Source organism: Vidua chalybeata, chromosome Z (genome assembly GCF_026979565.1).
Source record: "Vidua chalybeata isolate OUT-0048 chromosome Z, bVidCha1 merged haplotype, whole genome shotgun sequence".
NCBI classification, from domain to species: Eukaryota; Metazoa; Chordata; class Aves; order Passeriformes; family Viduidae; genus Vidua; species Vidua chalybeata.
The window spans coordinates 926,300-950,375 of NC_071570.1; the positions used below are offsets into that span (position 1 = coordinate 926,300).

Consider the following 24,076-nt stretch of genomic DNA (forward strand, 5'->3'; position numbering starts at 1 on the left):
ATTTTAGCAAATTTCACCAACACAGCACCTGAACATCTGGATAATTCATCTCATCTGCTTGTAACTGAGAGCAAGAGGATGCCCAGATAAAGCCCATGAGTAACTAGACAGGGATTTAGCACTCTGATGCTCCCATAGCGAGTCCTGTAGCAACTCTCAGCCTTCCTGACACCCTGCATGCTCGTGACACAGCTGAAAGCATCACAGAAAACCAGGCTACTAAAACAACCAGGATAATGAGGATTATTAAATCAAACGTCTGAGTGGTTTGAATAAATCTCAGACTTGCACAACAACTAAGTCACGCTTAGTCGGGGCCGTTGCTGCGGAATGAACCCTCCAGACGGATGGTGCAGGTCTCTCCCTGCTCAGAAAGAACGATTTTGCTGCTTTAAGAACAAAGGTTGCACACAGCAGCAGCCTCGGTGTGTTCCCAAAGGTTAAGCCGACGTGCTGAGCCACAGCTGAATTATTTATGGTCAGTGGGGCAGTTTCTGCTAAGGAAAGGCACACAGGTAGCCACCACCACGCCAGCAAATCCTGCAAGGCAGCACGGCTCACGTCGACAAGGCAGCTCGTCCAGCTCCTGCTCGGGCCACAGGGAAATTTAATTATTTAGGTTTCTCAGCTGCTGCATAAATATCAAACATGAGACATTAGCTCATAACCGAAATGCTGCTGCTTCTCAGCACAGGGCAAGGGGAGCTGCATCAGCAGGGATGAGCGAGCTGAGGCTGGCCAGCACAAAAAAGGAGGTGGGAACAGGAGCTGGGCTTCTCTCGGGAACGAGTTCCCCCTGAAATTTGGGAAAAAGGGAAATAAAAAGGGGGGGGGGGAAGGGCAAACCTTGGAACTGGATCAATCCACAAAACTAAGCATGAAACAGCCTTAAAATAATGCCCAGAGAGTCCAAGCAGCTTCAGTTCAGGAAGTGATGGAAAGGCCTCATCACTTACCAGTCTCACACCAATTAAATAAGACACACTACTCAGCTGAAATAGACAAAAAATTGTGCTGCTATTCAGCACTATGATATTCCACTGATTTTTCTGCATTCAGTAAATTCATGAAGAATAGAGGAAGTGGGAAAACAAATTTTCCTAATGCAATTCTCCATCCATGGAAATTGAGACTACAACCTGATACACTGAAATACAAATACACTTAATTGATTTAGATCCCAACTTTCCAAAATACTGAGTTTTATTCAGCTTTGAAAGCAACACATGTGGAAATAAACTTTTTCCATGTTTCTGTCTGTACATAAAACATTAAAATACCTCTGCCTGTACATAAACTCCAGTGTTTAAAGCTGTTTTGTTTAAACAAGTTTTCTTGCATTTTAACTGCGTCCCAATTCCCAGGAAGTTCTGTGTGACACAGAACTTAGATTTAAAAAAAAAAAAAAAAAAGGAAAAAGCAGCCACTTAATAAGGAAGCACCATTTCAATGTGGAAAATTATTAACCTAATTATGAGATATTAAGCTTTGCAAGTGCTTAACTGTATATTATCCTGGTTGTGACACACATAGATCCCAAATTCAACATGCAGAGGAAGGCAAATAGATCTTTGATGGCAATCACTGTGGTTTGTCTGGATTATTCAGTTCCACGAGGCACAGCATGCACCATCCTGGACAAAAGGTTTTATACTTTTAAATTTTTTTTTTTTTTTTTAATTAAGAGAAAAATGTGATTAAACCTTGTATGGGGGAGAAACCTTTTCCAGCTCAGAGGCTGCTCTGTGATATTCCTCAGTATCCACCAGCTTCTTTACCCAGTTCCCTCACGCAGCTCTTGCCAGATCTGTTCAGTATCAGCTCCCTACAAGCAAAGATCCATGAATGACATGAAATGCTCCTTTTCTCTTCCTCCTCATGGGCTCAGTGAAAGGGAACATGTGCTCTCACAGATGGAAATCGCTGCCTCCTGAAACAACACGCAGCACTAAATACTCAGGGGTACGAGCTGCTCCCAGCATTGATTTCTACAGATAATTATTTCCATTAGTGCCTCCTCAGAAGAGGAGTTCAGGAGAACAAAAATATCTTTTTTTTTTTTTTTTTTTTTTAAACCGACGAAACAGCAAAGCAGCAGGAACAAAGAGCATTTAAAAAAAAAAAAAAAAAGGTTGGTTTTGTCTCAACTTTTCGGAGGCGTGCATGGGTTTCCGACAGGGAGAAAAGCCAGCTCCCCCGGGATGCGCGGTGCCTTTCCTGTGGCGAGCAGCCCAGCCCGGCGGCTCCCGAGCCCTGCTCCCGCCGGGCAGCGCTGCCTCCTCAGCGCCGCGCAGCATCCCTCCCCTCCTCCAGCACGGGACTCGGTGTGGTGATGAGCTCTGACCACCCAGGCGGGATTCAGCAGACTCTTCTTTCGTCTCCGCCGAGACATCTACCACGTCAGGTTGTCGCCAGCATTGCGGGGCCCCTGTTTATCTCGGCCAGCCCAGGAGGCGGCTTTGCTCCCCAAATACATATTCATCAAACCACCCTTCTGGCTCTTCACAGCTCCCGCCGTCCGGGGGGCCGCAGAGCCACGGGGGTGAAATCACGAGCTGAGGAGAAGGGATTAAGGCTGTGGGAAGATTACGGCTCCCCCCTCGTACATCAGGCAATTAAATTGGTGCTGCCTCTGCTCTATTCCCTTGTTTTCGGCAGCTGCCTCCAGCGGCTCCGGCAGGGTGTGAGCGAGCGCCGGGAGGCTGCGCACGGGCTGTGTTTTGGAGGGGTTTCAAATTAAACCATCTGGCAGGGCTGGTACCCAGGGCTGTGGCCTCTCTCTGCTGCCGAGTGAATTCAGGGAGCACTGGGCAGGCAGAAATCAGGGCGCATCCTGCGGAAAATTGCCGTCTTTTGAGGCAGCTCCTGGAGGAGAACGTTTTGTCCCCAAAATGCCTTGGACACACCAAAAAGCTCATCCAAGACAGGAGACAGGTGCTCACCGAGCTCCTGGGACACCAGGGAATTGCTCTTTTCCAGCCCCCTGGACAGCATGAGCTTTTGGAGGAAGAAAAGTGGAAGGGCACAGTAGGTGACCACAATCCATGGGCAGAGCTCCTTGGGAGAAGGAAAACATAATGTTAGGACAGAGAATTAAAATAATGAGCACATTTGTGAGAATTTGCCCGAGGGAAAATAGTTTAGAAAATTAAAAACTCCATAGTAACAGACTGAAAGCTGTTAACCAGCATCTAATTAAGTAAAAACTGCAATCCCCACAACAAAACAAGAAAAGGAGGGGGGAAAAAATCACGCAGCAATCAAGCTTTCCCAGACCAAAACAAGTACTGAGGAAATAAAAATTAAAAAAACCCTGTTCGGTGACATCTGAAGAGAAAAAAATTGACAGGACTTTACAGTGAGTAGGCAAAACCAGGGTAATGTTGTATACTATCAGGTCTTGCTTTTTAATACCCATCAGAAGCCAAGGACAATCTCTAGGGTCCTCAAATGTTTTCCAATACAATGCAGAGTAGAGACCACAGCTTGGATCTCAACATTCCAGAGCAAAAGACCGAAAAACAAAACCCCAAAATGCAACCACCACACACACACACACACAGAAAGGGAATCTAGAAATTGCTTTATTGACAAAGTTCAAAGATCATTTGGGGTATTTTGCACATTAAATTTTGTGTTAATGCTGACAGGGTACAAGAGGAGGCGTTTTAGATGAGATGTTAGGATAACAGCAGATACAGGCTCATGAAAGAAAAAGAGCACAGCTTTTCTTATCAAAACAGTTTCTATTAGTTGCAGAGTTTATATTTATCACAATAGATCTACTCTGAACCTTACTACGCTAATAAGTAATTTGAAAGCAACCTTCTATAACAAAAGCTGTAATAAGGACTTCTATAATAAAAACAGGACAAGTTTGACCTGAATTTTCATGATTAATGTGAATATTTTCACTTCAAATCCCTACTGTTTCAGATACTGAGTATCTGAGGGAAAAATCTGGCTGCATGATGAAGGTGGAAAAGCACAGGACTAACAGAATTACCAATCAGTCTAGAAGTCTTTGGACCACCTCAGATCTTTCTGTTCAAGTGATGCAGAAAACTCCAAAACGTACAATTAGTATAAGAAGAAAGATTAAGGAAAGGAAATCTGGAAATTGGTTTGAGGTGTTGGGAAAAAAAAAAAAAAATCAGATGCTTCCTCTGAGTAGCTACAGAATCTTAAACACAGCCGCCAACTTATTGTATTGGTTTTTAAAAGACAGGTGTTGATGCCTTGAGAGGTTGCCTGGAACAGAGGCTGGACAGAGTTAAAGGAATAAAGTAGGGATTTATTAAAGGCCTTCACAGGACACACCTTGGGCAGTGCAAGAGCCTGGCTGAGGCTACACCGAAGATGGACAGCATGCCACGAGTTTTCGCACTTTTTATAAGTTTTGGTCCTTTTCCATATTGGGGTTAATTGTCCAATTACATCTCCAGGTTATGCAGTCCCACCCTCCCAGTTTGCTCCCCTCAGTTTGCTGTTGTTTGCACTTTTTGGGCCCAAAGCTGTGTCCTTGGTTCTCAGTCTGGAAAAGGATTGTTTTGTGTGACTGAACTGTGAGGAAAAGACTTTATATGAAGTCCAGAGTTCTATACTAATGCAGTACAGAATCTGGAAAATGTGAAAGCTAAAAACTTGAGGCATCCGTGTCCGCCAAGGAAGTTGGGGAAATACGACCCCTTTCCCTCCAAATTATTATAACTTTGGAATTACGGTGCTTTGAGGCAGAGATGGGTGGAGGAAGAGCAGTTCTTCACTAGAACATGCGTAGGAAGGCGAACAAAGAGCAACGGCACCAAACAGAGCACGAACCCAGCCCAGCCGCCCTGGGCCGCAGGCGCTTTTCCCTTCGGTGCAGTTCCGCTCACCGCCACCAGGGGCGCTGCTGGCTGCCGGCCAGGCAGGGGTGCAATGACTCCCCCGCGGCTGCAGGGGGCGCTGTGCGATGGCGGATGGCGCGGTGGCTGTGGCGGTGAGGCAGAGTGAAAATTTAACAGGGTAGAAATCCATTTGGATTTAGGTGAAATGTGCTGTTTTGAGCTTGCTAGCATAACTAAAATATGCTGTTTAGTCTGGTAACTTTGCAGCACTAGCAAAACTGCCGCAGCTGAGGAGAAAGAATGAGAATTTCCAAGCTAAAGAGATAAGAAAGACTCCTCGGAGCTTGAAACAGACAGCGCAGAGTGACCCAGGAGTTCTCTCTGTACTTTCTGACAAAAAACTAGGTACAAGTGTAACTAGCTGTAGGTGTAACGTGAAATCAGCAGAACAAATATGCATGAACCTATTGTGAAATTCTATACATATGTAAATTAGTGAGGGATAATAAAAAAGGATTGGGATTTCTCAGGGGCACGCATGTCCTTTGAAGGGGAACGATAGATACCTCACTTAAGTCCAGTGCTGTAATAATACTGTCCCTACAAATCTTTATTGGAACTGTGGGGTTTTGATTTTTCATCCGTGTTTCAGTGGGAGCCTTGGAGCAGCGGCGGCAGCAGGGATGGCACCCTTGGGGTGGTGAACAAAGCATAGCATTGACTCTGGAGCCTGCCAGGAGCCACAGGGGTCCGGGACTCACTGGGTGTCAGGTCAGGTTAAAGTGGAGCAAAAAGCTGGAAGCAGTGACCAGGAGAACTGCGGGGCTGGGCAGCGGGAGCCTGGCTCCTTCGAGCAGCCAGAAGCACCTCTCTCTGTGGAGGGGGACAGGGACCTGGGTTTCCCCTGGGCAGCGGGAGCCTGGCTCCCATGAGCAGCCAGGAGAAGCAACTCTCCCTCCATTGAGGGACAGGGACCTGGGTTTCCCCTGGGCAGTGGCAGCCTGGCTCCTGTGAGCAGCCAGGAGAAGCATCTTTCTCTCCGGAGGGGGTCAGGGACCTGGGTTTCCCCTGGGCAGCAGCAGCCTGGCTCCCGTGAGCAGCCAGAAGCATCTCTCCCTCTGGAGGGGGTCAGGGTGCTGGGCTTCCCCTGAACAGCAGGAGCCTGGCTCCTGTGAGCAGCCAGAAGCATCTCTCCCATGGGTGGGGGTCAGGGTTGTTGGTTTCCCCTGGGCAGTGGCAGCCTGGCTCCTGTGAGCAGCCAGAAGCATCTCTCCCTCCGGAGGGGGTCAGGGTGCTGGGCTTCCCCTGGGCAGCAGCAGCCTGGCTCCCGTGAGCAGCCAGGAGACACATCTCTCCCACGGGAGGGGGTCAGGGACCTGGGTTTCCCCTGAGCAGCAGGAGCCTGGCTCCCGTGAGCAGCCAGAAGCATCTCTCCCATGGGAGGGGGTCAGCGTTGTCGGTTTCCCCTGGGCAGCAGCAGCCTGGCTCCTGTGAGCAGCCAGGAGAAGCATCTCTCCCTCCAGACGGGGTCAGGGTCCTGCCTGGGCAGCAGGAGCCTGGCTTCTGTGAGCAGCTAGGACATGCATCTCTCCCTCCGGAGGGGGTCAGGGTGCTGGGTTTCCCCTGAGGCACCCGAGCAGATGGGGAGGGTCCCTCCCAGGAGCAGATGGGGAGGGTCCCTCCCAGTGAGGCGGGGTGTTGGAAAGGTGCCAGTTCAAAGGCTGCTCTCACAAGCAAAGGCTCACTCACCCTAAGGAGAAGCAGTGCAGGACAGTAGCAGTGCAGTAGCAGTGAATTCTCTCCGCAGCAAAACCCAAAACCCCAAACCTGACCTGTGTCCCCTCCAATCCCGAGAGCACCCGAGGGCCAAGCCCAGCCCCTGACCTCCAGCCCAGGCTGGTGGTATCTCTGCATTTCCCAAGAGAAATACCCACAGCTAAGGGACAGTAGCAAAGTGCACCCCCTTTTCCTCCCCACCCCACAGTCCCCCCCTCCCCTGCCACATCTTTTGTCTCTCTTAAATATCCATTGTTCTCATCTCTTAGGCAACAAATGGGAGAAAAATTCTCTGAGAGAAAGAGGAGAAAAAAGGAAAAAAAACCACTCAGAAACACAAAAGGACCAAAGGAGCACTCTTAACATGGAGAGAACCTTACTTTCACGTGCTCACCAGAAAAGGTGCCCAGCTGCCTTTCTGGTTCGGATTTATAGTTCCCCTCGACTTTGCAAAACAAAACTCAAATACTTCGAACCACTCCTAATTTAGGGTAGGTGGCTGAAAAACCACTCCCTGTCCCTCCCTGCTGTGTGGAGAGCAGAGCACGGGTGGCAGGTCAGGTCTCTCAGACACGGGGAGCTGTTAGCAGATGGCGTAGCGGATGAGCCCCGAGCCACGAATCTCTCTCACTCTCTGGCAGTGCCTCAGGATGCTGAGGATGCTTTGGAAGCGCTTATCCAACTTCAGCTGAGTGAACTCCTTGATATCATCCTCCACAATAAAAAATACTCCTGGAAAACAAACAACGGTTTTGTTACAGAAACGACTCTGTTGTAGGACGCACTCAGCATTCCACAAGCGACAGCACAGCCTCTTCTTCATAATTCCACAATCTACAATTCATAATTCCACAGTGAGTGGGATGGCTTCATACTACATTGGGAACTTTGTTCTACTTTTAAAACCTGCCATCAGAAAGAGAATTGCCAGCCTTGTTCCCCTGACGTTCAGACACTGTGCATCATCCACAGGCCCCGCTCCATGAGCTCTGTCTCCCAGCAGGCACTCATGTTCTGGAATTCTATCTTTGCCATAAGGACAGAGCCCTGCATGCACCACAGCTATACACCCCACCATTCCCTTGACCTGTATCAGATTTGGAAAAGAGTAATTCAGCATTACTTAAGAAAATTACAGGAAAAGACTAATCACTTGCAACAGCATCGTCCCTGTGTCTCCAAGAAAATGGCACAGGGAAGTCCTGCATCAAAGCTGAAAGCTCACCCCCTTTCTTGTAGTTGATTAACTACTTCCAAAAGCACTTTGTCATTAAAATTCAGGCAGTCCAGGGCAGTGGTGGGGTTACCATCCCTGGAAGTGCATCCCTCTGCATTTCAAGTGTTCAAAAAACAGTGTGAATGTGCCCCTGGATGACATAGTATAGTGGTGAATATGGTGCTCCGTTGACAGTTGGAATTTTTGATCTTAGAGGCCTTTTCCAACCTAAATGATTCCTGAATTATGTGTGGTATCACACTCCCAAGTCTAAAGGGAAGGATGACACAAGGGTAGGGGTGTTTTAGCCTAGAAAAAGAAGATAGCCTTCTCCCTCCTTGTTTTATCCTTAACACAGAGGCAGTGACATCTTTGAAAAAATGGAGCATCTCTTCCTCCTATTAAAAATCCTTCCAGTTTCTCTGGAAATAGCTGATCCAAGCTGGAAAGCCGAAGCTGCCAGAAAAGAACTAAGGTCTAAGAATTATGTTTGTAAGTGCAATGTCCCCCAAAATCTTGCTTAGACAGAGCTGAGAAATAACAGATCATGTTTTCTCACAGCCTGGGCCTCTCATGAGACTTGGTGACACACATGTTTCACAGGGAGTAGAATCGTCCAGAGACAATCACTGTCAAAATCTAGAGATATTTCCCCAGAGAGGAACCCTGCTGGAAATCTCAGAACTTGTAACACCACCAAATCCACATACAGATGAGAAGTAGGAAGTTTGTTTACTAGGAAAAGAAAGAAGAGCTGCTTTACTGCTCAAAATAGAAAATGGTCTCAAATAGAGACCATTTACAACTTCCAGGGACACCAACACCCCCAGACAGTGTTGGGATGCCAGGCATAACCTGCCTGCTGCCTTCACAGTCTGCTACATCTGGGGGAGCATCAGAACGTCCTGAATTTTGATAAAAGAGGACTCCTTATATTTGCTCACAATCCAGAGTGGCAACATTCAGCAGAGCAGGATGTTTCTTGTGAAGAAATCAGAGCTGGGTGAAGGGTAGTAGGTTTGGTCCACGTGCTAAACAACCAGCTAAACTCACTGAACCACCTGAGTGGCTGGAAGTGACCCTGATAAACCAGGCAGCATCTTCTCTCATCTTGAAATCAGAGAAGAGGTCAGCTGGCAATCAGCCCAGGCTGAGAACCAGTGGGAATCCTAAGCAGAGAGACACTCACAGGAGAGATTTAAACAAACAAATCAATGAATGCGGAATGTCATCCTGAAAACAGCGATGGATAAAGACACTTAATCATTTTGTGCTGGCCAGATAAGGACCATCTGACAGCCTGCCAGGACTTTTCTCTACACTTTCTAAATGATTAATCACAAAAAAAACCTAAACAAAACCATCTACCACACAAATACACACACTCTATCAGATGCTGAATGTCCTAGTTTCCTAACTGAACTTCCCAAGATGAACAAGAAATAAAGGCCATCTCTCAGGTACTTAAAGAAATGAAGCACTTCAGTTTTTCGGACTTAAGGTCCCCAGCTGACAGAAAATTCTCTGACCAGACGAAGGTTTCTCATGTTGCTAGGATGGCTTCTTCACTGCAGCCAAGATTACTGTGGATCACAGTGCAGACTGAGCAGCACTCCGGGCCCAGGGGGGCCCTTCTAGTGTTCAGCCTCTCTTCTACAGCTGTGGGCTCAAACTCTTTACTACTGTCCTAAGGATAGGAACAGTGATACCAAAAACATGTTGTAAATTGAATTAATGAAACCAGTATTTTAAGAAATCCAGATTAATATAAGCTGCTGTTCAACTGAAGCACAACATGCTTAGAGAGAAACCAAACCATCACAGCCCAAACCAGAAGTCAGTCGCACAAATTTATGCAGCTGCATGTGCTCAGAATACTTCTAATAAAGCCCTTTACAACAATGACCTTTGTATGGCAACTGAGACCTCATCTGGAGGTCATCTGAGACCTCACAGGTCTCATCCTGTGTCCAGCCCTGTGACTGCAGCATGAGAAGGACGTGGAGCTGCTGGAGCCAGCCCAGAGGAGGCCCCGGAGCTGCTGCCAGGGCTGGAGCCCCTCTGCTCTGGAGCCAGCCTGGCAGAGCTGGGGCTGTTCAGCTGCACAAGAGAAGGCTCCAGGGAGAGCTCAGAGCCCCTGCCAGGGCCTCAAGGGGCTCCAGGAGAGCTGCACAGGGACTGGGGACAAGGCATGCAGGGACAGCACACAGGCAATGGCTTCCACTGCCAGAGGGCAGGCACAGGTGGGATGTTGGGAACTGGGAATTGCTGGCTGGGAGGGTGGGCAGGCCCTGGCCCAGGGTGCCCAGAGCAGCTGTGGCTGCCCCTGCATCCCTGGAAGTGTCCCAGGCCAGGCTGGACGGGCTTGGAGCAGCCTGGGACAGTGGGAGGTGTCCCTGCCCATGGCAGGGGGTGGAAGTGGTTAATATTAAAGGCCGCTTGCAACCCAAACCATTCTGTGATTCTCTGTTTATCTTACAAAATAAAGTGCCAGAATGTCCATCAGATCAGAACTCCCTCCTGCAGAAAAGCTGCATTTAGAACCCAGAAGTCACTAGTCACTGATGTTATCGTCACACTATAATATCCAGAGTCTTGAAGGGAAGCAAAAGCAAAGGAAGTAAGGAAGAAAAAGTTGCAGTTTATCTTCAGGGCACTCCTGAGTACCCAGGGAATGCTCAGGGCAGAAGTTCTGTCCAGGGCTAAAACGGAAGGTGGGTGCCATGGTGTTGTCAGAGACAGCTCTTTTTATGTGAGACAGAGGAGAGTGTGCTCCACTCTTTATGCCTGAACTTGCAAACATGAGGGCATTCTAAGGACATCACCAAGCTTGAGATGTGCAGTACGCCCCTCCAGGAATAATTACATACTCGTTCTCAAGAGGAAAAGCATGCCAAAAAGGAGATTTTAATATCAGAGATTTACCGTGACACATGTTTTTGGAAAAACTAGCCCATAAGTGCAAATTGCTTTTCAATTGAAAGAAATGTATTTTGGTTTTCACTCCCTCTATGCTTTTAAGAGGAGAAAACTTCTTAAGATTATCAGACAGACTTACCTCTTCCACAAAACCACTGCAGCACAATTAATTAGCCAGATTTCCCAATTTCAGAACAAATTTTTAATAGTTCACGTCCAATCAAGTTTAACACCTGAGAACACATTTCTATGGTTTGGTTATCAAGCTAAGAATTTCCAGAACTTGTAGTGATTCCAAACTAAATCTTTGTGCACTCAAAGTTTCTGCCATGACACACCATCAAAGGGACATGTTTTTCAAGGAAAACATTCATTATGGGAAACTCTTCAGTCAAAAATACTGAAAAAAAGACCAGTACTTTTATACTTCTGCTGCAACATCCAAGTGTTATGAGTGTTTGGTATTAACAAAGGAAAAAAATACCTTTTGTATCCTTAGTTTCTTCTTCTATGAACCTGTGGTAGAGGCTTCTGAGTTGTGAATTCAAAGACTTCAAAGGCTGATACAAGATCCTGTACTTGCCCACCACGGCCTTGTTAATCTCTTGAACAACTGCATTAATCTGATCATATGTTATACGGCCCTTCATATACCTACAAATAAAAATAAGAATCAGCAACCTGAAAGTCACAAAGTTCTGTGTTTATTCTTCTCTTTCATCTGCCTTAACTGAAGAAGCCATTCCTAGTTAGAGGCAGTTTCTCCTGTTTTGTATCAATGAATATATGCAGTAGTTAATTCTGTAGTAGTTAATTCTGTTCATTTCCTTGATTGCTTAACACTCTTGAAGGTAAAAAGGCCATGATAAAATTTAAACCAGAAAGATAAAATATTAGAAAGCTAAATTAAGAAACACAATGTATTCAGTGCTTAAGCTGCAAAGCAGAATAAAGGTTGCTTTTGTAATGTACCACTTAAACACAGAAAAATAAAGTAACTTTGCAGAAAACAGCATGAAATGAAATGTTTGCCTAGGAGCACAACTTGGCTCATATTATCATCACAAATAACCTGCGTTTGATGTTACAGCCATTTATTGTTTAGCCAGGGCACTGAACAATCCAGCAACCGGTGTGGAGTGGAGCTGGAGCGCAGTAGCCCCAGCCCACCACGGGCCCTTTTTTTTGTTTGTTTGTTAGTGTTTATTTGGTTTTTTTTTTTTTTTTTTGTTTTGTTTTGTTTTGTTTGATGTGGCACTCAGTGCCATTGTTTAGTTGAAGTCTTAGGGCATGGGTTGGACTCAATGATCTTGAAGGTCCCTTCCAACATCGTGATTCTGTGATTATCTGAGGTTTTTTGAAGAGCTACTAGTTGTGTGTTGCCTTCTGTATTTGACTGTGCAGCCTACTGCGTTGTGCAGATATGGTTCTGCACCACCAGCATCCGTTTCTGAACTCTCAGAGCATTTCATAATACTAGTACTAGAAGAATAAGGTCTGTTGATAACAGCCTAGAGGTACAGGAAGCACAGAAGATAAAGAACAAAGTGATGTGGAAATACTAGAACACTGGAAGATTAGCAAGCAAGGCTATTCAGTATTTACAGATGTAAAGCCATGCCTTCAAGGAAAAGGAACTGTGCTGCACACTGAGAAGCCATTATATAAAAATGAAATCTGAAACTCAAATGACAAGCAGTGAGCTAAATACAACACAACCTCCCTCCCACGTCACCCAAAAATGGCAGTAAAGGCCAGGCCAGCCTTGGAACCTGCATTGTCCTGTGGCCTTCATTCAGTTGCTACAACAAACCAAACCTGGCTGTGTTTTGCTCAGTACTGGTTTGCAGATGTGAGGAATTACACAAGTGTTACAATTCATTTTAAGAATGAATGCTGTAGGTCAGAAGAGCAGGTGGCTAAAAGCTGTGGGACAGCAAGACTGAAAAGATCAATGAACAGCAAGTTCCTTCCTTGTTTTAATCTGAACAGACAGGCTCAATCTTTGGAGAACATACAAAGAATTCAAAGCAGAAGTAGATAATCAACTACAAGTTCAGTATTCCAAACCAGAATTCAGACAGGCATTCTGCAATTGCCAACTCAAAATAAGTGCTGTAGATTTCAACAGCAGCCAGTCCCTGCCAGGCAGACAGGCTGGCAAGGTGTGTAAAATTGAATTCAAAGCAATTGCTGGGCCTCCAAACCGAGTTTGAAACTTAGTAGCTACAAAGTTACTTGCGACCAGCTTTCGACTTTATTGACACCTCGATTACTTCAGCGTTGGAGGCGCAGCCATCTCGGAGCTATAAAAACGCTCTACTTTGCACAGCAATAAAAGCAGCACTACCACCCCTGAAATGCAGCCTGTAACCACAGCAGGGCTTTGCCTGCGTGCATTAACTGCTATTTATTGCTCTCTCTGCCTCCCTGCGCCACAGGGGAGCGCGCAGAGCGAGGAAGGCTCGGCCCAGAGGTGTAAAATACCTTTATTTAAGTTCCTGTGCTCCCACTGCCGACAAACAGACAGTGAACACGCTTAATAAAGCCAAGGGAGCACCTCAGCTCATCCTGAAGCTGAAACAGAGAGGCAGGACCGGGTTGCCTAAACCTAAAAACAAATGTTCTTTGAGAGGCCCTCAGGCATCCAAGATGCTTTAATCTGAAATTAAACCCTGTCAAAACTGAATGGAATTTTTATTCTGTGCATAACTAAGGATCATAAAAACTCCAGCTGTCCTACAGCCCCCTCATGTTTCTACCCAACCATGGCTGGCAAACCCGTTAATGCTGACATTTTTTTCAGTCCAATAGGTATACACTAATATAAAAATACGAAGTTGAGAAACTCCAAATTCAGGCATTTAATTTAGATTTAAAATAACTTTAAAATCTGCTTCACCATTCCAAATGCAATAAAATTCAAAACTCTTCTAAAAAAGATCCAGTCAGTTTCTTTTTTTAATCCACAGAAGCCCTTTTTCAAAGCATTTTTTCTATAGGTATGAAAACCAGAGCACAGTGCTGTGTTCCTCAGAGGAAAGAATAACATCAATATATCACATATATACCACTCTAAAAGAGATAAAGCTTGCAATGGCCACCCTCTGCTCTCTCAAAAATGGTTGGGCTAAAATAGCCATGTATTCTCCCAAGCGACCATCTTTTGAGACTTGAGAGTTATAATGAATGCACTGAATCTAAAATGCTTTCAGCAGTAAGATTTTTAGAAAGCAGTAAGAATTCTAGACACAGAATAAAGCAAACATTTTCCTTTGCCTCAAAGTCAAAAGTTAACAAAGACAGGTACTGTGAAATGTCCTTTATCTTCCGCCAAAAACCACCTTCCTGCAACAGATTTGAAGGGTAAGGTAATTTGCAGGTTTTTTATTGTGCAAAGTGTTCTGTTTGATCAGGGTGCTCCACATCTGCCCCTTAACACAGCGTGTACCTTTGCTAAATGCCAGCTGCCCAGTCCTAGGACTATGAAGTCACTGAAGCCAGTGTGTCTGATGGTGGCCTGATGGTGTTAGGAATAGATTTTCTTTCGTGTTCAGCATAAAGCAAGTGAAAACAGCCTCAGTTTTTCAGTGACCACCCCCCACCTCCAGTGCTCACCTGAAGAAATGGGCCCTAAACCAAATTCTCATTCTTCCAAGAGAATACAATCAGTGTAAGAGAATTTGTATTACAAGTATTTGCTTAGATTTGGTCAATCAGTATGTGAAATTGCAAGTGCTCCCTCAATCTTGTACTACAACATTGCCAGGCAACAGAAATACTGGTAGATTAATAGATCTATGTAAATTCATGTAAATTTTCCTCCACAGAACAAACATGCTTCTCCCACCTGAATAAAATTAAATTATTTCTAGAGCTCTACCAGCACAGTCTAAGCTGCAACCTTTCCATAATGGGCACCTTCCAACACAGCTGCAACATTTCCACAAGGAGTGCCTTCCAACTCTGCTTATTCTGTGGTTTTGTGAATCTGCAATGGATAGGAAGAGGATCTATCCGGCCTCTGTCCCCATCCTCCACGCCCATGAACAGCAGTGGAAAACATAAACTCCTTTAGTTTCAAGTCCAACTTTTCCCCCAGCACAGCCAAGGCCACCACTAAACCAGGCCCCCAAGTGTCCTTCCACCTATCTTGTGATGTGGAAGATCATAGCCTTAACTGGAAGTTAAAACAATATTTGGCTGGAATGGTCTGTGCCTATTTCTCTTGCCACAGCAGAGATAAAGACCAAAAATTCCCAGGCTCCAGCTTTATCCTCCCATAATTTTATCAGGAGAGAACTACCTAAGGGAATAAATCCACAAAATACCTGAGGTGTTCTACAGAATAAAAATATCAGGTGGATGCTCTTCTAAGAAGTAACCAAAAGTCCTTTATCATTAGCTCAACATTCAGGAAAAGGAAGAAAATGGGCATTACTCACCTGAAAATGTTGAAGGCTATAGAAAAAAATTATTGGAAAACCTTAAGTAAAGTACAGACTCAAAACCATATTTCTTACTGAAACAGGTATTGTCAGGGAACACAGTAAATCTGGAGTCTCAATAACAATTTAGCCTTAGGTATCAAGAGAAATTTCTTCTTTTTGCAGAAACATTTACCCATGCCACCCAAATGCCATTTAAGACATATATATATATCAGACTTCAGACAAGGATATCCATTAATCAGGTCCTGATGTTAGGGGAAAACACCCACAGCTTTCTATTCCAGAAATTTGGGAATTTCAGTGCAAAGTGGTTTTTTTTTTTTTTTTTTTTTTTTTTTTGCTTTTAACAAGTCTGATTATTTTTCCTGTCTCAAAACAGACTGTTAAGTCAAGACTTGAAGTTTCCAGAAACCAATATTTGGGTCAAATAAAAACAGCATTTATCACTGTTTTTCTTTCTGTATGTAAACAAACCCTCCATGTTATGAGATGATGGCTCATTTTTTTAATGTCAGTTCTCAAAACAAGATGAGGATTCACCTGTTAGTTAATAAATCTCTGTTCATACAATTACAGTGACTTTTGAGGTAAGAGGTTTGGGTTTTAACTGATCAGACTTCATCTTCCCAATAGCAGCAGAAAGAAGAGCCCAATTAACTCCATTCATTCGATTTTCAGTTTTGCTAGCAATGCATTTAAACCATTTGGAGCTATTGTAATGTTTCACCCCATGAAATATTTCATCTCTGTCAGTCCCAGTTCTGCAAGAGGTCACTCTCCCAAACCTATATGTGCCACCCAAATTGATATGCCAGGGTATAAGGGAAGCCACGCTTACTTACAAAGGAACACTTTCAAACTCCTCTGTGGTTATTAATGCTGCTTCTTTAATGGGTTTTTTCTCTTTTGCAGGCTTCTTCTCAGATTTGGGTTCTTCAGCCTTTGTTTGATCTTTGTGTATCACAGTTGGCACGACGCTGCTGTAATAGGAAGGAATATTCAGTACATAAACAACAGGTAAGTAGGAAGGAGAATTCCACTGCACTGCTTAGTCACAGACCTAAGTTCCAGCCTATCTGTTAGGCTGGATGAACACAATTAACGATATTTCACAGAAGAAACATCAGTAAAGCAAGTCTACTCTGTTTCAAATCGTATCCTTCAGCTGACTTCAGCACAGATCTTGGTTTCTCTGCTACAGAGGCTGCTAGCAGGTGAGCTGGAAGCAGTCCAAGTGCAGCAAGGCACAGCTCAGAATTCAATGTACCATTACATTTCACACAACGCAAGGCCTGGCTTTTTATCAGATAAAACACAGCACAGTGCTGCAGCCTTAATGGGCAGATGTGAAATACTTCATAGCTCTTTGAAACAGGTTCAAATCTTGGGAAGCCTGACTCATCCATTAAACTTTTGAAGCAAAGAAATTCAACACCACCTTGCAGACACTTTTAAAAATTTATTAGGCAAGATCCAAAAGGCCAAAGAATTTCCTGATTTATTCCTGATTATTAGAACATTACTTTTATAAATTCACCCTTCCTCTAAACCCTCAGCTTAGAGCCTCAAACCCCAAGGGACTTGCCAGCCACGCACTCAGCTGCTCCTAAGCAGCACAGCAAAGGTGATGCATATGGCCAAATCCACTGTCATCAGAACACATGGACATTACTGGGATATGCAGCAGAATTAACTAAGGCAGTACAGAGCTAATCTGGACAAGGAAATGATCCTCTGCTTGGATCTGAGCGTCCCACAAGAGATCACTGTCGCACATGGGGTCCCGCAGCAGTGAAGGGCACAGCAGTGCCCCATCTGTCGACCCCAGGGCCAGGGTTTGAGGTGTCACATCAAGTCACGCCAAGCCCAGTGTCTCATCGCCGAGGAACACCAGTGCCACGGAGAGGACAGGCAGTGCCACCTGCTGGGCTCCCACACTGCCTGCTCGGTGACACAGGGACAAGAGCAGCTCTGCTCTGCGCTTGTGACACAGCACAGAGCCCTTCTGAAACCCAGGACATCTGCAGACAAACTTACTCAGTTGTCATCATCTGAAGAACATCTGTTTGCATCTGAACAACAACAACAAAACGAATCCTGGCACCCTGCAGCTAGCAGGGAATGTCAGCAAAAAGGAGGGAAAGGGGAGGGGGAGCGCATTTTGGGTGGTGGTGGAGGTGGATTTGGAATGAAAGGATAAACACAAGAACCAAGGGAAGCAAGTTCACATCTTGAAACTTCATTCCTCCCACACTCCAGTCTCCTGCTGTCTATCACACTGCAACAAACCTTTTCTAGATGATTCCCCATATCCAAGCATCCTTCCTTTGTGCTCCCACCCACTCCCTTGCCCCTGCACTGCTACAGTGAGGTGGTGCAGACACAGTTCACCACTGACCTGAACCACAAAAAGGAAAAACTTCCACTTGTTTACAAAACCTGGCTCTGGTGGAATGAGAAACTGAATCTCAACAAACACAGGGGATACAAAGAGCTTGAGAGATATTGAACTTGTTTTTTATTTCAGTGAGATTCCTCTGGTAAACAAGAACAGAAAACCCAAGGATACAGGAGAGAAACAATAGCTAAAGCCATGAATTGCTGAGTTTCTCTGTGTGGGTGTTTTCATTTTCCCAGGGACTTCAAGGCTTGTCTCAACAGCATTCAAGTGCTCCTCTGCTTTCTGCATTATCTCACAAAATCACTCAAGATTAATATTCACAGCCCCACACATCTGGGAACAGAAAGGGAGGAGGCCAGGAGAGGAAGGTTTGGGAAAGAGGCCTGAAAACATATTTACACTGATATAGTGGATTTTGAATAATAATGTCCCTTCTTACACTTCCTTGACCCTGCACTGCACAACACAATGAACATCAAGAAGTCACAACATGGGGACAAAAGGAGGAAGTGTGTTTTGACAAATGGCATCATCATACAGTATATTGTTACTCAAGAAAAACCAGCAACAAACTGACACTACCAGAACAGCAGCTGCGAGCTGGCTGAGCACAATGTGTAGAAAATTATCAGAAAAACTTGGTTGATTTTACATATTGTGGTTCTCTCTAGAAAGGGAAGAATTGGCTAAAGTCATATCACAATTAACTTCCTAATCACAAGCAGGACAAGATTGTAAGGGAAACTAACATCCCAAAAAATCTTTTGGTGTCAGAGGTGGCACAATCACTGAACAAGCTTCATTTACATCTAAACAACTTCCAGGAGCTAACACAAAGTTAAGACAAAGGATTTTCTACAATAAGAAAGTAAGTTATGACAGGAAGGCAGAACCGAAGTGGTAATTTCTGAAAAACTTCAGTTCTTACACACACACACATATACACAAAAAGCAACATCTAAATTGAAAAGGAACACATCACCCCTAGAGACATTTTGAGAGGCTGTTTCCTAAACTGAGGGGTTCATGTCTAATGGGTGGGAATAAGAAAAAAAGCTTCTGCACAAGTAATCCCTTCACCAGCTAAGAACAGTTTCAGTACAATACCTACACCAGGGTCCATATTGCTACACACCAACAAAAATTACCATTCCTTCTTCTCTTCTAGAATCCTCTTTCCACACATTTAACCTTTTGTTTTGCTGGAATACATCTGCCTTTGCTGGAAAACTTGTGGGACGGTCAGTTTGAGACTGAGGCTTCTCTGGCATTAGGAACCAGATCAAGTAAACCTGGTGGATTCAGGGCACATACTGGAAGCACTGAGTTCAAACTAATGCATTGCCTTCTGACAAGCTACGAGGTGGGAAAGAAACTCTGGGATCCCCAGATAATAAGACTCTGCAAGTGACACCCCACCTGACACACACTAACAACACTATAAAAAAAAAGCAGCTCCAACAGGATGGAGAAAGAGATGAGGAACTCAAGAGTTGAAATGTCTTAGAAGCCATTACTTGTATGTTAATTCACATACTTGTCATTTTCACACACTTCAGCTACTTGACTCTGAAAAGCTTCTTACCACAGCCCTCTCCAAGGCAAGGGGATGTCAGAGCTAGCTGAAATAAATGCAGGATTGCTGTAGGGAAAAGACAACAAAACTACCACAAACACAATTCAAAATCCCACAGAAAGACGACTGAGTTAGAGGATTTTTGGTTTTTAATTGTATTTGGAGGGGCAGTGGTGAACTTCAGTTCTAGTGACCCAGCATTTGGGTCACTAACCCTTTAATCTGTGGGCACTGCAGTTACAAGATTGGTGTGCTTGTGATTCTAAAGGAAGAAGCACTTGCTTTCTACTACATCACACCTACCCCTGGAAGCTCCCATTGGAACAACTTGGGATTTTATAGTCTTGACCTGACAAATTTGTTGGGGCGCTAGCACAAGCCTGGACAAGAGCCAACTCCACAATCAATACATACAACAACTTTGGCTCCCAAAATTTCCTAGTTAATGTGGAGTGAAAGGAGCACAGCTGGACAGTGCTGCAGCTGGACAGTGCCAAGAGCAGCCTGAATCCTCTGGGCTCATGTACCACATACCAGCTCTTGGGTGGTTTAGGCAGATAGCGTGGAATGTGTTCAAAGAGGTGCTGTGCTTCCTTTTGATCTCTCCCAGCAGCCTTCTGGAGCTCCTGAAATTAATATCAGACTATATCAGAAATCTCATCCTACTAACATCAGGCAAGTAAAATTAGGGCAATACTAAATTAATTTTCAGCTTTTTAAGAGGTGCCTTTTATTCTGTCAACATCATCTTACCAACATACCCCATAATTTCCCCAGGAAAACTAGTAAAGATACAAGGGAAGGAGCATCTGTCCTTGCCCTCAGAACGTCAGAGAAATTTGAGCAGGCAAAAGGAACTTTAGCAACACACCCTCAACAAGGTCTGGTCAGGGGAATGGTGGTGGTGAAGATGAGATAAACTCACCTCCATTCCCCAAACAATATCTCCACAAAAGACTTAACAAAGGCACCGCAAACACACAGTAGAAAAACAGACAAATTCTAACTGAACACCTTGTGCAGCTATTGCGAAGATGTGTAAGCAGAGCTGCTCTTTAGATCACCATATCTATTATGATAAAGACATGTTTTCAAGGCCAGTGACAAAGACATTATTTTAATGGCCTTAGGATGAAGGAAGGTAGACTCAGATTAGATATTAAGAATACCTTCTGTCCCTGTGAGGGTGGGCAGGCCCTGGCACAGGGTGCCCAGAGCAGCTGTGGCTGCCCCTGGATCCCTGGGAGTGTCCAAGGCCAGGCTGGATGGGGCTTGGAGCAGCCTGGGACAGTGTCCCTGCCCGTGGCAGGGGGTTGGGACTGGATGAGCTTTAAGGTCCCTTCCAAATCAAACCATTCTACAATTCTATGATTCTATGTACAAGCCTTGAAAAATACAATTTTTAATGTTCATTGTCTGGAGAACTGCTTAACAAACCATCAGCAAGCCTGTTCCAAGCCCCAGTTTCTCTTGTAAGCACATGCATCCAAACACCACTAAGAATCTAGGGAAAAAAAGGTGACATACGTATCAAAGATTTCTTTGAATCTTTCAGTATTTTATGAACAGGAAAAAAAAAAGATTACTTTGAGTGCATCTTTCAGTTTTTCTTGCTGTTTAAATTGACTTTCCATTTTATTCAGGAGATCATGTACAAAGATCACCTCATTCTGTATTTTACGGAGCACAGGCTTGCGTGAATGATCTTCACCTGTAAAAGAGAGAACACTGAGCTACGAAATCTCCAAAGAAAAACCAAAATCCAATATTCCTCCCCTCCACAAGAAGGGAGGAATCTGCTTCTCAGCCACCATATCCATCCAGGAGAAGCAGCAAGCCAAACTGTCAGCCTTGTACTCCACACAGCCAACAGAGTTCATGGAATCACTTAGGTTGGAAAAGCCCTCTAAGACCACGTCCAGCTATTGCCCGAGAGCACTGTCATGGCCACCACTAACCTGCGTCCCAAGTGTCACAGCCACATGGCTTTTAAATCCCTTCAGGGATCAGGATTCCACCACCTCCCTGGGCAGTTCCAGTTCCTGACCTTTTCCATGGGGAAATTCCTGCTGCTGTCCACCCTGAGCCTGCCCTGGCCCAGCCTGAGGCCGTTCCCTCTCCTCCTGTCCCTGTTCCCTGGAGCAGAGCCCGACCCCCCCGGCTGTCCCCTCCTGTCAGGAGCTGTGCAGAGCCACAAGGTCCCCCTGAGCCCCCTTTTCTCCAGGCTGAGCCCCTTCCCAGCTCCCTCAGCCTCTCCTGGGGCTCCAGCCCCTTCCCAGCTCCGTTCCTGCCCTGGACACGCTCCAGCCCCTCAGGGTCTCTCTTGCAGTGAAGTGCAAACCAAACCCCACTGTTGCTCTTGTTTACCTATGTCTCTCAATAGGAGTAACTTTTTAATATTTGAAATCTTCATATTCATCTGGAGGTATAAATCTTCCAGGCTTGAGGATGCCATATCCTTCACCAATACACTGAGGGGGAACAAAAATGAAGGCAGGAATTTTACAAAGATCCAAGTTGCAAACATTGCCTACAAAAGCAGAATTTGTAGAAAGACCCTGATCTGTCAAAGAAGCAAAGGGCACGTAAATGAAACAGTAAGTGGAATAATTCTCTTTTATCTTACTAAATTGAAGGCAGGAAAGGAAGCATAAAGTGGCACTAGACAAGGCAGTAAGTTTCCCAGAACTTTGGAGATAAATGCAGTGTGATATCAGTGCAGCGATTCCTCATGAGACCGGGAGCATCCTTATTATATTAAAGTGTGCAGTAAAAAAGGTGTTGGAATTTACTGCAAAAACCAAGAAATACCTGGCTTATATAAGGCATAGAAGACTCTCTCAGGGAGACTGCATCAGATGATTGATGTTTAAAGAGCTGTGTTTCTTTAAAAAAGTAATTAAGCAAAAAAAAAAAAAAAAGTGTTAGCAGTAATTAGTGAAGTCTGGAGGCATCAAAAAGAGCATTATATATCGATTACTATATTGTCTATAATAATAGACTTATTAACCCTATTACAGACAGGAATTGATTAAAAGAAAAAGCTATACAATGTGACAAACCCCCGCACTTAACACTGGGGCCCGGCACTGAGCGCTCACACAGCTCCCTCCGGCGGCTCACACTTGGAAACTTTTAAAATGCCTTTACTTCGCATTTGGCTTAAAATACCATCAACCACCGCGCCTAATAAATCCGTTCTTGGAGAGCTCCCCACCTCCGTACCGTACCTGCGTGGACACTCCGAGGCGGATCGGGATACGCTGAGGGGATCGAGGCCACCCCTGCGCCCGGCGGCAGCGCCCGCTTCTCCTCAGGTTCTACCAGGCCCAGCGCCAATGGTCGCCGGCCTTCGCCCCAGCCCCACTCGCTCAGCCGCTCGAAGAGGACGCTCGGCCGCGGGAGGAGGAGGACGCTGGGCCGGGGGAAGAGGAGGACGAGCCGCGGGCCGCTTCGAGCCCCGCTTTGAATCCGCCGCGCTCGGGCGGGCGTTAGGGAGGGCGGGGAGCGCGCGGGGCGGGCGGAAAGGGCGGAGCGCTGACGGAAGCGGGGCGGGGAGCGCGGGGCGCTGGAGGAGGTTGTAGGACGGGTAGCCAGTGGTAGGACAAGGGGATGTGGTCTCAAGCGGCGCCATTGGAGGCGCGGGTTGGGCGTCAGGAGGAATTTCTTAATGGAAAGGGCGTTCTGGCATTGGGGCGGCCCAGGGAGGTTTGGCGTCCTCGTCCCTAGAGGTGTCCAAGGAACGCCTGGACATGGCACTCAGTGGTGTGGTATGGATGACACAGAAGGGGACCAGTCATAGGTTGGGCACGATCTCGGAGGTCTTTTCCAACCTTTGACTGTAATTCTGTGAGTCTGGAGGGACTAGGAGGAAGGGCGTGAGGCGGGAGCTCTGAGGGGAGCGGGAGTGTGGAGGGTGTTGTCGATTTTAGGACCTCTGTGAACAGACACCTTAGAAAGTTCACCTTAGAAAGAAGACATTGTTTATTCAGCGCAGCGTGCGAGGACGTTCCAACTGATCAGCTTACCAAAGGGTTAAAAGTTGCATCTGTTATACAGTAAAATTCACATGAACACGCCCACTTACTGCATATTCTCCGCCCACTTAATACACATTTATTTGGATGATGTAATCTTAACGCACAGATTGAAACAGGTTCTTTCCTTCACTAGGCAAACTCCTCTTGTACAAATAATTTCACATAAGTTACGTTTACAAAAGGCGAGAAAAAACCTGAAGGTCATAAAGGGCGGGAACGCTGACCAGAGCGGGAAGGGAAGGGAAGGGAAGGGAAGGGAAGGAAGGGAAGGGAAGGGAAGGGAAGGGAAGGGAAGGGAAGGAAGGGAAGGGAAGGGAAGGGAAGGGAAGGGAAGGGAAGGGAAGGGAAGGTGGGGAACTGCTGAGGCAAGCAGGGCAGAAAGGGTAGTAGCGAGGAAGGGGGGCGGGATCACTGAGGGGAGCGGGAAGGAAGGGCGGAAGGCGGGATCGCTGAAGGCGGGATCGCTGAAGGGAACGGGGAGGAAGGCGGAGTTGCTGAGGGGAACGGGAAGGAAGGCGGGGTTGCTGAGGGGAACGGTCAGGGAACCGGGCGGGAAGGGAAGGCGGGAATCCCTGAGGGAGGCCGGGGCGCTGAGGAGAGCCGGGCGCGAAGGGAGGCGGCATCGCTGAGGGGAACGGGAAGGAAGGCAGGATTGCTGAGGGGAACGGGAAGGAAGGGCGGAAGGCGGGATTGCTGAGGGGAACGGGAAGGAAGGGCGGAAGGCGGGATTGCTGAGGGGAACGGGAAGGAAGGGCGGAAGGCGGGATTGCTGAGGGGAACGGGAAGGAAGGGCGGAAGGCGGGGTTGCTGAGGGGAACGGTCAGGGAACCGGGCGGGAAGGGAAGGCGGGAATCCCTGAGGGAGGCCG

General features: G+C 46.0%; 1 protein-coding gene across 1 annotated transcript; it reads right to left on the reverse strand.

The window, feature by feature from the left end:
- Positions 1-6,948: 6,948 nt before the first annotated feature.
- Positions 6,949-22,677, reverse strand: SKA1 (spindle and kinetochore associated complex subunit 1). Its single transcript, XM_053931819.1, has 7 exons — positions 22,399-22,677; positions 21,536-21,639; positions 20,755-20,879; positions 19,703-19,794; positions 16,034-16,171; positions 11,225-11,394; positions 6,949-7,337 (listed from the first exon to the last, which is right to left on the reverse strand). The coding sequence occupies exons 2-7, from the start codon at positions 21,621-21,623 to the stop codon at positions 7,189-7,191; spliced, it is 762 nt and encodes a 253-aa protein (XP_053787794.1). The 5' UTR covers positions 21,624-21,639; positions 22,399-22,677; the 3' UTR covers positions 6,949-7,188.
- Positions 22,678-24,076: the final 1,399 nt, after the last annotated feature.